Source organism: Erpetoichthys calabaricus, chromosome 17 (genome assembly GCF_900747795.2).
Source record: "Erpetoichthys calabaricus chromosome 17, fErpCal1.3, whole genome shotgun sequence".
In the NCBI taxonomy this organism is placed as follows: Eukaryota; Metazoa; Chordata; class Cladistia; order Polypteriformes; family Polypteridae; genus Erpetoichthys; species Erpetoichthys calabaricus.
Genome location: NC_041410.2, coordinates 74,443,422 through 74,457,784, shown reverse-complemented (window position 1 = coordinate 74,457,784; position 14,363 = coordinate 74,443,422). Strand labels below are relative to the sequence as shown.

The 14,363-nt window shown below is 40.6% G+C and overlaps 1 protein-coding gene across 3 annotated transcripts in view; it reads left to right on the top strand.

The window, feature by feature from the left end:
* The window catches only part of cadm4 (cell adhesion molecule 4), a 794,942-nt gene that overhangs the window by 699,920 nt on the left and 80,659 nt on the right, over positions 1-14,363 (top strand). For all 3 annotated transcript variants that reach the window (XM_028822885.2, XM_028822886.2, XM_051920761.1), the window contains exon 7: positions 7,224-7,396. In XM_028822885.2, the coding sequence (XP_028678718.1) occupies positions 7,224-7,396 (173 nt within the window). The remainder of the gene's footprint in view (positions 1-7,223; positions 7,397-14,363) is intronic.

Here is a 14,363-nt window from a genome sequence, read left to right as displayed (position 1 = left end):
ACAGTTTGATAATGCATATCTGCACAAATATTGTTACAGGATACATATCAAACCTTAATCATTTTCTCCGATATTCCTTATTAAAAAGTCGTATGGCACTAGGAAGAAAGGAGTTTCTGGAGTGATTTGTGTGGGTTTTCAAAGCGACTGTTCGTCCTGATTTACTGAAGTTAAGTTCTGCATGTAATGATGTCTGTCGTCAGTTGAGATTACTTCTAGTTTCTTTAGCTTTGTCCTGTGACACACACTTGTCAGATCATCTCCATCAGTCCCAATAACTTTAGCTACATGCTTAGTAATCTGCTGGAGCAATTTTAAATTTTTGGTTTGTTAGACTACTAAACCAGGCAATGAAACTGAAAGTGATAACAGACTGAATCATACTGCGATAGAAGGACAACATGAGGTCCTTGTCTACTTTAAATAATTTGAGTTTACGGAGGAGAAATAAACACTGATTGCATTTGGAGAATATTTTTTTTGTATTAGCGTTCCAGTTAAGATTGTTATCTAAGTTAGTTCCTAAGTATTTATATTCATTTACTGTTTCTACCTCATTCCCCAGGAACAACAATACGTGGACATACAGATTTCTGTCTCTTGAAATCAAATATCATTTCTTTGGTCCTTTATTCGTTCAGAGTGAGAAAGTACAGTGGCACCTCGGTTTACGAGTGTTTTGCAAGACGAGCTAAAATTTTTAATAAATTTTGACTTGATAAACGAGCGAGGTCTTGCAGTACGAGCAGTATGTATATGCTTTGTCTGCTGAGCGTCATGTGATCACAACTGAGTTGATGGTTCTTCTCTCTCTCTCTCGCTGCGGGATTGTGGGCAATCATCTCCTATTCTCCGTCTGAGTCGGCGTGTCTCACTCATATAGTCAACATCCGTACGAGCGTATACTGTTTACTACAGCATTAGCATTGTGATTGTGTGTGCGTGTGTGTATGTGTGTGTGCTCACTCGCTCGCGTGTGTGTATGTGCACACGCGCGCTCATGTGTGTGTGTGTGTGCTCGCGCGCGCATGTGTGCTGTGACGTGTGAGTCCCCGTCTTGCACCCTAAAACAAGAAGCTGAGTCTCAGTACTTTAGCAACACCAGCTTTATTCAGCTTGAAACAGCAACAGCGCGGTTATTTATACTTAGATACAGCAGTCAGGCAGGGCCCTGCACATTTATAATGTTCCTTGTTCCTTGTATCACCCATCGATGGCAGGCGCTTATAGCATGTCCGCGATATTTTCGGATTCGCTTTTACGGCGAACTGCTACAGCGCTGGGAGACTGCGATTGCTTTGGGACGCTCTTCCGCGTGTCGTCCCGTTGGGTGCAATCCCACAAGAGTTTAGAAACTCACTCACACCAGCCATGATTCTTTTCAAAGGTAAAGTGTAGGTTAATTAGTTTTATGTATTTTTACTTTAAATTTTGTATTAATCATTTTTATATGAATAGTTTTGGGTTGTGGAACAAATCATCTGAGTTTCCATTATTTCCTATGGGGAAATTCACTTTGATATACGAGTGCTTTGGACTATGAGCACGTTTCCGGAACGAATTATGCTCGAAAAACCGAGGTTCCACTGTATTTATTATACCAGTTTACCGTACAGTCTACTTTCTTTAGATAGTGGCTTTCATGTGTCCTCACAGGTGGCGCAGTGGTAGTGCTGCTGCTTTGCAGTAAGGAGACTGTGGAAGATTGTGGGTTCGCTTCCTGGTTCCTCCCTGTGTGGATAGCACTTTGAGTACTGAGAAAAGCGCTATATAAATGTAATGAATTATTATTATTATTATTCATCCTCCTCAGATGTGTGTCCTATGAGCATGGTGTCATCCGCATATTTGATCATGGAGCAGTGGTCATTGTTCTGTCTTAGTCACTTGTGTACAGAGTCAATAGTAATGGTGATAAGACACAACCCTGTAGACTTCCTGTGTTTGAATGAATGACTTTTGATAAAGCGTCCTGTACCTTGACTGGCTGTGAACAATTTAAAAGATAGTCCTGAATCCATAATGTGATAAATGGCTTTACATTCATACTATTCAGATTTCCAATCAGTATGTGAGACTGTATGGTATTGAACGCTGAAGAAAAATCCAGAAATAGTACTCTTGACACATGTACCAGGGTGATCAAGAAAAGTATAGATTTGATGTAAGATGTTGATGCGACAGATATTGAAAGTTGGGTTTGATCTGTAAATGTTCGAGCTGGAGCCGCATTCAGAAACAAGGGACATTCTAACATCTAGAACAGGAGAAAATCTATTTCAGTAAGGATGAGGATTAGACCAGTAATTAATGATATGTAAGATTTGATTGATGGGTAGTAATGACCTCGTCATATCTTTATAGAATTATAAAATTAATATGCTCATTACTTTTAGTATGTTCCACACAGGAAAGACCAAACTTGCCTTATTTCCCGGCCTGCTTCTTTTCTTAATCCTATAACAGGGCCCCCATTTTTGCCTATACCAATTAGTACCTGTTTGCTCAGAATCTGTTCACGGATTCATAACCTTTTAATCAAAACAGCAATAATACAAGGAAAATGAAATTCTTTAAGCGAGAGCACAAAGTGTAACTTTCTCTTGGACTCCCAGCACAGTTGATCCAGGTGTTATAAAACCCCATGAAACCGCAGGAAACTCTGCTAATGTGCACCATGCTTGATGATTCTGCACATTATAGAGCATCAGTACCAAGCCATTCATCTTAGAGCTAAAAAATTTAAATCTGAAGGAGCCTAATTAAAAAAAGATGAAAGAAGAACATTGTTAGGCGGATTGGGTTAGCAGACTAACAAAGTTGCACATCTCATAGAAGGAGCATCTCACACAAGTGAGTGACTGAAGTGTGAGTCCTGACAGCTGCTGAAAAGATAAAAATAACTAAAATCACACACTACTACTTACAGAGAAACTCCAAAGAGCAGTTCTGTCTCAGAAGCTCTCATAACAGAAAGAGAAGCTGAGGATGACGTCCCTGACCAGGAGACCCCCTCTGTCCCTCCCCTCTTCTCATACGCTGAGGTCTCAAGCTGCTACCTCTAATCCAACGCCACTTGGGAATAGTAAATTGAATTAAATAGATTTAAATGCTTAATAAAGATGAAACACCAAAAGGAGCAGAAAAGAAAAAGAACTAAACACAGAAAAAAAACAGAGATAAAAAGTGGGTTCCATTAACTTGATTTCAGATAACTCTGCCACACTTGAAAGCCAACGTTGCTGTGTTAATCTTGCAGTCTCCTGAAAGCACCACGGTAATTCGATTTTACAGCTGTTTGCAGCTATTTATTATTATTTAATTGTCACTCCAGCTCGAGCCACCTTACCTCGACTTTAATTAAATAGCCACACAATAAACTGCTCCCCAAAATGCCCTAATGCTGGCAGCTGAAGTGAAACCTCCTTCTTTCCCTCTTCACTATGGTTGGGGGGCATTTGACGAAGGAATGCGACTCTAAGTCGACTCTTCTGTAGGGTGTAAGGCATCCAAACTGTTTGAGCTGCACCCTTGAGTTTATTTTGCATTAGTCTCCACAAGCAAACAATACACAAATACGCATAATTTTGTAATGTTAACATTTATAACAAATAATGGATAGTATGTTCTTAATTGTCTATGGAGTTGCTCCTTTTAATTAACAATATCAGAACTTGATGGTCCAATAACTGTTGTCAAATCCAGATAAGCTTGTAGTAGCGTCTAGTTTTTTGACGCAAGATATTTGGCAGATCACAATGTAGAGAGAATTAAAAATGAAACCGAGCAGCATGGTGGCACAGTGGTTACTCCTGCTGCTTCAGAGGGGGACATTACATGGCTGCATTTAAAATAATTAAATAAAAAAGGGAGAAGAGTGTGCCCACTTTTATAAATGATTAGTTTTCCATTTCCATCATACTTACTACTGATACAATTGGGTCCTAATTGGACATTAATCAGACATAGTCAATCAGACACAGACATTTTACAACACTTCCAAAAGCCTCATCAATAATAGATAGATAAATGTGAAAGGCAGCATATAAAATATAGATAGATAGATAGATAGATAGATAGATAGATAGATAGATAGATAGATAGATAGATAGATAGATAGATAGATAGATAGATAGATGTGAAAGGCAGCATATAGATAGATAGATAGATAGATAGATAGATAGATAGATAGATAGATAGATAGATAGATAGATAGATGTGAAAGGCACTATATAAGAGATAGATAGATAGATAGATAGATAGATAGATAGATAGATAGATAGATAGATAGATAGATAGATAGATAGATAGATAGATAGATAGATAGATAGATAGATAGATGTGAAAGGCAGCATATAATAGATAGATAGATAGATAGATAGATAGATAGATAGATAGATAGATAGATAGATAGATAGATAGATAGATAGATAGATAGATAGATAGATAGATAGATGTGAAAGGCAGCATATAATAGATAGATAGATGTGAAAGGCAGCATATGATAGATAGATAGATAGATGTGAAAGGCAGCATATAGATAGATAGATAGATAGATAGATAGATAGATAGATAGATAGATAGATAGATAGATAGATAGATAGATAGATAGATAGATAGATAGATAGATAGATAGAACTTATTTTTGTATAGTGCTCTTCACTGAGTATAGGCGCAGAATGCTGTGAACAATTGTCAGTCAAAACACAAGTATAGATTACACTGATTACAGAATGCAGAACTGATGCACATATAAATACATTTTTGTTAAAACACACAGGGAACAAGGTAGAAACTCATTAAACAGAAATGAAAACCAACAATATCTGTCCATTTATTAACTGATGAACTATAGAAATTTGAACAATCAATCAGAGTATAGCAATCAGAGGAGATTAAAATCGTACAAGCGAAAGTCAAAAGCAAAGTCACAGTCCTGGAGACCTCGGCCAACTGGCTGCCTACCCACTCCTGGGTTCTGTGTAATGGAGTCTGTGCTGGATTAGATTAAAACAAAAAAGTGAATTTGATGCACTTCAAAACATTAGTCTTTGTGAAGTTTGGTAATTAGCTTGACATATCTTGGCTTACACTGGCCCTATGGCTGTGAAAGTAAGATGTTGCAAGTGACAGTGATGATAAGGAATCGCTGTTGGGAAAGATCTAGTGGGCACAGTGGAGCAACATTCATATGTGACCTGTGAATCATGCAACAGGCTAGTGCAACACCTACAACATTGTTTTTCACTGTCTACAGAAATGTAACATATTTCATGACCTCCAATCATTATGAGTGAACGATTCTCCTTATTGGAGGATTGATGTTGAGTCATCATCAGAGATAAATGCCACATCTTGCACAGGTCTAATGGCCACTCTATTCACATATGCATGGCAATATATACTATTGTATAATCTGAATGTTTAGGAACTTCACCCTACTAGGACAGCAGTTGTGTAAAACCATCACCAACTTGTTGTGAGCAGGTCTAAGGTGCAATAATTTCATGACGGGATGTCGTCATTTGCCACCTGATATTATTTGTCAGGGTGTTGTGGTGCATGACACCATCGCCAATTTGTTATAAGCAGATATACTGCACAAAGTCATGACAAGGACAACAAGTCATCTGACAATAAAGTGAGCCAGCCTTGGGTCATTTTCTAAAGGGGTGCCATGCATGGCATCCACTTGTAAGTAATGATGACATGATGTGCACATCTTTCTCAAACTGGATGTCTCCATTAAAACATGTGTAAGGCATTCTGGACACCAACGTCAGTCTGGCTTGCACCCTCTGCTGAGCATTGCCCCTCTACAGGAGCAGTTCAACAGTGATGGTTGAGTGTGTCACACAGTTGCAAGCATTGCCAACTCTACAAGTTTTGCTCCTTTCAAATCCTCTTCATTTTAAACTAAAAAATTGTTCTTTTGCTCTCCTGTTCAAATTGCTTCTTACTCATCAGTTACTGCTCTGTGCCTCAGTTATAAATCAAAGTGGACCACTGCTATCTTTTTGAAGGCACACTTGTAAGGTTGATGCATATATCCAATCACAATAACATTTAGCTACCCATAAATATTTCTCTGTTTTTTACGGGATGTTCATGCAGGCCACAATGATGGTAGGGAAGCCGTCAAAGTTCAGTAAATGTTGTGCTGTGGACTGATGTTGACCTGCAATGTGGTTAACTCAGGAGCTCTTCTTCTGGCCTTTGGTTGTAACTTATTGTACCCTTTAATGTTGTCATTGTCATGTGTTTGGAGAAGTTCCTGTTCACTCCCTGGAGTAGAATAAAGACCCAGTTTAATATGTTTACTTTCTGAAGGTTTAGTGTTACTATACAGAGTGCTTAGCACATGAATCAGGTTTAGTGGAGTGTCAGAGCCTGAAATTACAGCACAGACGGTGGAAAACTTAAGATGACTAAATACATTGGCCATTAATAAATGTTAGAAAACATTTTTCCAGACAAAGAATTGCAACTTATTCCTTAGCAGTGTACTTGGAAATTGCGCCTTAGGGGCCTGTGTTGACATTAGGCATACAACAATTTATAAGCTAGATTGAAAAGGCTTCCAGTTTTTTCTACAGTTTATTGAGAAAGGGATGTTGTTTTTGTAAGGAATTCAGGGTTCATCATTTCATCCATTCACAGGACTGGAAATATTCCACTGATGTAAACAAATTGCCTTGAAACCCCAATAACTGCTGCGTGAGCTGTAGATAAATAGTAGCCATTGACTGGCTTAGGATCCACTCATCTGTACTCAAAACCAAAGAAATAGTTTGGGTGGGCTAGGAAATGGAATAGAAGATCAAGAAGGGTTTTGGTACATCCTCCAGTTTTTGTGTTTTTCAAAGGAAGAAAAGTGAAAGATAATTGATTGTTAACATAGAAGCCACTCAGCATACCATCCCTCGTCCTTCATTAGGTTTCAAACTGGAGAAGAAGTGGTGTAGACTGAAGTTTGGATGAAAAATGTGTCTCCTGGTCCAATGATTTCACACTGTGTACCTCTGTAGCTTTGGTGTGTCCATTAAGAGAACCTCATGACAGACCTGCATCCCTTGTTAAGATGTCTGCTCACTAACTGCCTTAGAATGCTTTGCGTTTCTGGACAGGTACATCAGGCTATAGATGAGCTCACTTATTTTCTTCTCATATAACACATACTTCCTTCTGTGAAATCTAAAATGTGACCCTTTCTATCTCTGCAGGCCTGAAAGTGTTGAGTGGACTCGCCTGAACGATTCACTTCCAGACAGGACAGAAATTCAGGGTAAAGCATTAACAATCCCACGGCTGAGCATGATGGACAATGGGACCTATGTATGTGAAGGAGAAAATCAGTATGGACGGTCGGTGGATGAGTACGTCCTGGTTGTGTACGGTAAGAACAAAAATGTGTTTTCTTGCTCCCTTGGCAGGAGCTCGATCACTCTGACCCAGAACATGGCAGTTATCAATGATGCATGCTACCTTCACCATGCAGTGGATTGACCCTGCTGGCAGGATTTCAGCTACAAATCAGTCTCTCTGAGGTTGGTTAACTGCTAAAGCATGCCTACCTCACACACTTACACACGCACATTATGTAGAGTCTTTAACTGGGTTGTCTGAAAAGCCATTTAATCAATTAAATCTCAGCCATTTACATTAGGCAAATACCGCTCGATGACTCTGTTCTTGGTGTACAATTCCTTTTGCAGCTCATTTACTGTCTCTGTAATGAGTTTCCTCCGCAGGGTGTCTGGGCTCTCCCTTAAAGATAGGGTGAGAAGCTCAGTCATCCAGGAGGGGCTCAGAGTAGAGCTGCTGTTCCTCCGCATCGAGAGGAGTCAGATGAGGTGGCTCGGGCATCTGATCAGGATGCCTCCTGGACACCTCCCTGGTGAGGTGTTCCGGGCACGTCTAATCGGGAGGAGGCCCCGGGGAAGACCCAGGACATGCTGGAGGGACTATGTCTCCCGGCTGGCCTGGGAACGCCTCGGGATTCTCCCGGAAGAGCTAGAAGAAGTGGCCGGGGAGAGGGAAGTCTGGGCATCTCTGCTCAAGCTGCTGCCCCCGCGACCCGACCTCGGATAAGCGGAAGAGGATGGATGGATGGATGGATTACTGTCTCTGGTAGAATCCCTTTGCATAGAATCGAGCAATTCATCCATCATGGTTTCCGAGCAGGTTTTTACTCAACAGCCAAGAGACATTAACTCAAACTAGGAGCTGTGTATGCCTAAAAAACTGAGAGGTACTAGGATGATATGCATACCAGCAGACACCAAAACACTGCACTTGTGTGGCATTGGCGCTTAACGCATTCATCACAACATCCTTAGAAGGGCAGTCCAGGAGGTACAGGGAAGCATCCACATGAAATGAAAAATGAAATAGCTTACCAGCTTTTGGTGTTATATTTGATAATGCTGAAGAGATTTTCACAAATGCCAAAAGGGTGTTATTTCAGAGAAAGATTTGAGATCAGCTATTCTTATACAGACACACATTCTGACAGGTGACACAGCCAGGATGTGCCACAAAACAGTGCATGCATCTCCGTGGGAATGAAACATGTGTAAGAACACAGTGAGCATTTGATGTGGTTGCTAAAATGCAGCATACATAATACATGTAGTGATATGACAAACACAAAAACAGGGCAATATGTGTGATGAAAGGTAATACGAACATGACAAAAAAAACTGTGTATATAAACATTGAAGTGCATACAGTATATACAGTGTGTGTATGTTTGTGTACATATGTGTATATATTGTATGTATGTATGCATGTATATATGTTGTGGAAGCTGGCCCGGACACAGACAGGCGAACATCGAAGGTTCAACCACCAACACACGTTTATTATACATTTCTATATTACAGTGCACACAACCCAGTACTCCCATAACAAATCACCCACAGTCCAGGCCTCTTCTCTTTGCCTTTCTCTCTTTGTGACCGCCTCCACTCCTCTCCTCTCCTCTGAGCTCCGTCCTCTTCCACCCAACTCCAGCCATCGAATGGAGGGAGGCGGCCCCTTATATCCTCACCCGGATGTGCTCCAGGTGCCTCCCAATGAGCTTCTACCGGCACTCCCTGGTGTGGCGGAAGTGCCGGCTGTGCACCCGAAGCACTCCGGGTGTCCCTGGTCTTTGTCCCCCCAGCACTTCCGGGTGTGGCGGAAGTGCTGAGGACCAGAGCTCTCCTGGTATCTGGGTGCCCCCTGGCGGTGACCACGGGCCCCTATAGGGTTGAGCTTCCATGCTTCTTTCCCGTGGTCCCCAAAGCCACCAGGGCGGTCGCCCCCTTTTGGTCTGGAGGAGGCGTAATCCCTCCTTCAGTCCTTCTGTGCATCCCGGCTGGATACTGCCCCCAGCCGCTCTCCACAATGTATATATATTGTGTATATATGTGTGTGTGTGTGTGTGTGTGACCAATATATATATTATGACCAAGAAACATTCCAAGGACTTCAAAACAAGAGTTGGAGCTACAGCAAAGCTACCCTGTAAACCAAAAAAAAAAACTCTGGGTACAAAAGAAAGATGGCATGATTCAATCTTGCCAAATGCTTTGACAAAAAGATCCATTTGTGGAGCTCTGTTGTTGATGTTGGTTCGAATTCAAGATGGACCCATCTTCCAGGAGACGCCCATTTTTCTGGTTTCTGAGGCAAAAGGGGTGTGGCCAACTCTGGATGATATGGGTGGAATTAGGTATCCTCATTGATCTTCTTATCACAAAACTGTGGTGGAAAGAAACAGTACAGTTAGCACCGGTGGCCATTCTCGAGTTTTCAACTACCTCATCTGAGCCAGGAATGGTGGTCCCCAGGCACACATGCATGTAAATATATATTTATTTATATACTAGACAAAGAGCCCATTTCAAAAACATAAGATGAAACAGGCACGAGTTTGTGTCAGCAGTGTATGAAGAACAAATGATAAGTAACGAAGAAGTTGTTTTGTAATGATTGTAGTCCGCTTTACTCATTACTGTACAGGCTTGTACTTTTAGTTGATGATTGTTCCAGGCCTATAGTATAATATTGAATGATGAATGTTCCAGTACAGTATGGAATAGTAATAAGTATAAGCACCACAAACCTGATATAGGTGTATTGAATGAATGTGTAATTAGGCCTCGAGCTGTAGTCGAAATCGCCTTTCAGGCCTCTAGAGCTTTAATCGAAGTCGCCTTTCTCTTTGAATTTTCGCGGTCGTAAATCCGCCGCCTGCCACGATGTCAGTCTCGTAAGGTTTTTCGGGCAGCTGCGCAATAGGCGACTGCGCATTCGGCTTCGGACGTGCACAGAAGGCGACTGCGCATTCGGCTTCGGACAGACGTGAGTGAGTGAGTGAGTGAGTAGGCTGGCGAATTATATATAAGATATTGTAATCAATAGGAGGCTCTACAGAGCCCTAAACCCTTAACACGACTGCACAGTCAAGACCCACGTTCAAAACAAAGGTTTTTATTTTAAAGAAATACCTCTGAACTGCAATTGCAGGCACTCTTCTCTTCACTGCTACTCCTTCCAGTTGAGTGTTTCCTGTCTCCTTTCCCGGCTCCAACTCGCATGGATAAGATCGTATGGTTCTTTTTATTGAAGACTCGGGAGTACTTCAGGTGCCATAGATACCTTAGTGGATTGCATGTCCACATTTTCCTAGTCAATTGTATTCCTATATGTGGAAAAAGAGGATATTTGGAGCATTCTGGGATAGCCTGCTTAACACCTAGAGGAACAGTTATGCAGAGTTTGGTTGGATTTTTATGTATTATTTAGTTGATGTCTTTATCCAAAGCAGCATATGTTTGATATTTATTTAGTTAGATTTCATTTGTTTTTCCAATTGGAGTACAGATAGGGGAAGTAATTTGTTCATGGTCACACAGTGATTTGATTTGATTTGAACTCAAACATCAGGACTTGAAGTCCAAGCCTGGATGTGTTACAGAATGCCACTGGCCACTTGTATATACAATTCTATGTCCCTATACCCATAGGCCTTGTGTCATCAGTTATGGACATTTTCTCCAATATTAGTAACTTTATCCCATGTGTGGTCATTGTCTGTACCTAAAATTGCTGGTTACCAGTTTTCTGGCACACACAAAGAGAAGTTCAAGTGAAGAGGCCTACAGATCTTAACATGAGAACATGGCATGCAGCGCAATGAGCTTGTCCATCCTGTTCACCTAGATTGTCCAAAACATCAAATTGAGATTTGAAGGTCCTCAAAGTCCTCCTGCTACCACACTGCTTGGTCATTATTCCACATGGCTATAGCTCTTTGTGTGAAAGACAAACTCCTAACATTCTGTGAAATCTGCCCTTCCTTAGCATGTTAAAGACACACACACGTTTTGATGTACACACCTACAGTGAATATGCATGTGAGTGACACAAAGGTACTCACACACACACACACCATTGCTCACAAGTGTAGTCATCCACCCTCAACACCATTGTTCAATCAGGTGAATTTCACTCCGAACATGGAATAAAGAAATAAGAACAAAAAGAAAATATGTATTCCAAGACATTGAATGACTCTACCACAAGAACTGTCTCCTTGAGAAAAAGTCAAAAATAAAATCTGTTGAAATGATGAATTATAAACAATAATAAATAATATATTGCCGTGATGTGCTGAGAGGAGCTCAAGCGTCATTTTTCATTAATTCTGCGATATTTCTCCTGTGAAACTTCAATAACATAGTGACAATAAATTCATGAGAGCAGACCTTCAAACCGGCGCACAGGCGGCACACAATTTACACCACCTAAAAGCCTTGAGTCACCAGGCATGGTGGCATTAAGGTTGTGATTGTCAGATAATGTGCTGCCGCTCTTTTTTGTCTCTCACTTTCTCTCGCTCATGTTAAGTGATTTGAAAAAGTGCCTTCCCATGTTTTTTTTTTCTTTCCCTTCTAAAGTGCTTTGTTATGCTGCATGCTGTAAAACAGACCATATAAAATAAAGGCTGATTGGTTCCAAATGTCCATTGATTTTCCAAACCTGCTTGTGCAATTTGAAGTGTAAGAACTTAGAGAAGATTTAGCCAGCAAGGACACACTGAGGCACATGTTTTGAAGTAGTGTGGTGATGGCAAGTATCCCGACCATGTGTGTGGACTACGAAAATAAGAAGAGAGTCAGAGGGAACTTAAAGAGGTCACATAGAAGACTTGGCATGGACTGAGAGTTGAGCGTACTCTGCCTTCTCATTTCTGAATCTAGCTGAATGTTTTGGCTCTTACCCAGCCATGCAGTTTGTTTGTTTAATAGATTTGAAATGTCCAGACTGAGACTTTGAAGTCTTCAGAATGTCTCTCTTGAAGTGTTTGGTATCATATTTATTCATATAAGATGCTTCAGACTTATTTCAGTAGAAATTGTGGTCTGGTGTGCATTCATTTCTGATCATTAGCAAAGCAACAGAGCCTTTGAGATGTGCCACGTATGAACCAGAGCCCTGATGACCTTCTGATTAAATTATTCAGGAGTCTGACCCCAGCACTAGTCTGAAGCTGGAGAATGTAATAAGATGGATTCTGCTTGGACTACAGGAGCTGTAACATCTTTGTTCCAGCCTGGTGTTGGCAGCATTTGGAGTCTGCTGTAACTGCATCACATTAAAGTCTGATCTAGCTAGCTCATGGAGAAACTGCCATAGAATCGCCTAGAGCTATAAAATGCTGCCAGATGAACAGATTAGGAGAGCTCTCTGAAAATCAAATTTCTGGATGGCATTGCCACTGGGCAGATGAATGAAAGGTTGTCTCCCTGATCTGCCAGAAGTTTCAGGGTTCTGACTGCAGCCCTGCCCACTGGATGTGGTCCTCTGGACCTTTAAATTTTCCATCTTGAAGGCGCCTGGCAGGTGGCTTCATCTGACAGCTTGGCTCATAGACTGCAGCCTTACAGATATCAATTATAAATGCTGCTCTCCAATCTGAAAAGAACAATCTTGCCATTTCCAGCAAATTAGACATAAAAATCTAGGCTAGCTTCTTTCCAACAGCCCCTGTGGGAAGTTGAAAACCTAGATAATGAGCTGCCAGCATTGAAAGACTATACACATCCTAGTTCAGAGAGCACAGAGGGGCCTGCCTGAAGAAGAAATTCACTTAGAAAGGAGTGGGGCCTTGAGAAGAATGGCCCCCGAGGCTCCTGTGATAACAGGAAGGCATCAGTAGAGTCGAGCCATCTGATTAAATATTACCATAGCCACCATACATTACGGAAAGTGAAAGAGTATCTCACTATCTTTAATCTATCTATTATATAGTGCTATCTATGGTTTTATATAGTGCCCTATCTATCTATCTATCTATCTATCTATCTATCTATCTATCTATCTATCTATCTATCTATCTATAGCAGGGATCCCCAACTCTGGTTCTGGAGGGCCCCAGTGGCTGCAGGTTTTCATTCTAACCATTTTCTTAATTAGCGTCCTGTTTTTACTAATTCAATTCTCTTGAATTAATTTTAATTGACTTGTTTTTTAAGATTCGTTCCCCTCAATTTCTTCATCATTATTCTGAATTGCTTAATTTGTTTCCTTAAAATGGCACCCAAACAGAAATGAAATGTGAAATGAATGAGCCAATAGAAGACCAGCTAAGTCAGGACCTCAAACTCCAACCAATTTCATTCCAACCAGTTGCTTAATTAGGCTCTGATTCTTGTTGTTAATTAAACGCGTTTTGTAATTCCATGGCTTGTTGCTGCTGTCATTGTGCAATAGAATACATATCCGGAATTGTTGATTTTCTCTTTTTTAAGACCACTGTTAAAATGTTTTGGGGACCTGAGCAGATTAGCATTTCTGAGACCGTCACCTTTCTTTATGTTCAGATATTGTATGATGGTCACAGTTTCCTGGTCATGTTTTGGCTCATTTTGTATCTCATTATTGGTTAGCAGCTAATTAAGGAAAAAGAAACAATTAAGGGGTCTGAGTCTTCAAGAGCAAGTCAATTAAATTTAATTAGGAGAAAAATAGGTCACTAATTAAGAAAAGGGTTAGAAGGAAAACCTGCAGCCATTTGAGCCCTCCAGGACCAGAGTTGGGGACTCCAGATCAACAGTCATGTGAAAGAGTAAATACAATGTTGACTTTATACAGATCTTCATTCAAGCAGTGCCTAAAGATAAAGGTGATCTACTTGAATAGAAACACAAATAAAATTATCAATAGATATAATGGTCAACTGGGAAAATGTAAGTACACCCTTGGACTCAGAAGCTTGTATTGTCCCCTTCTTCTTGTAGTTGTTCTTTATAACATGCTACCAGCCTCTAACATCAACTTGAAGTTTTTGACCCTCCTCTACGCAAAATTAC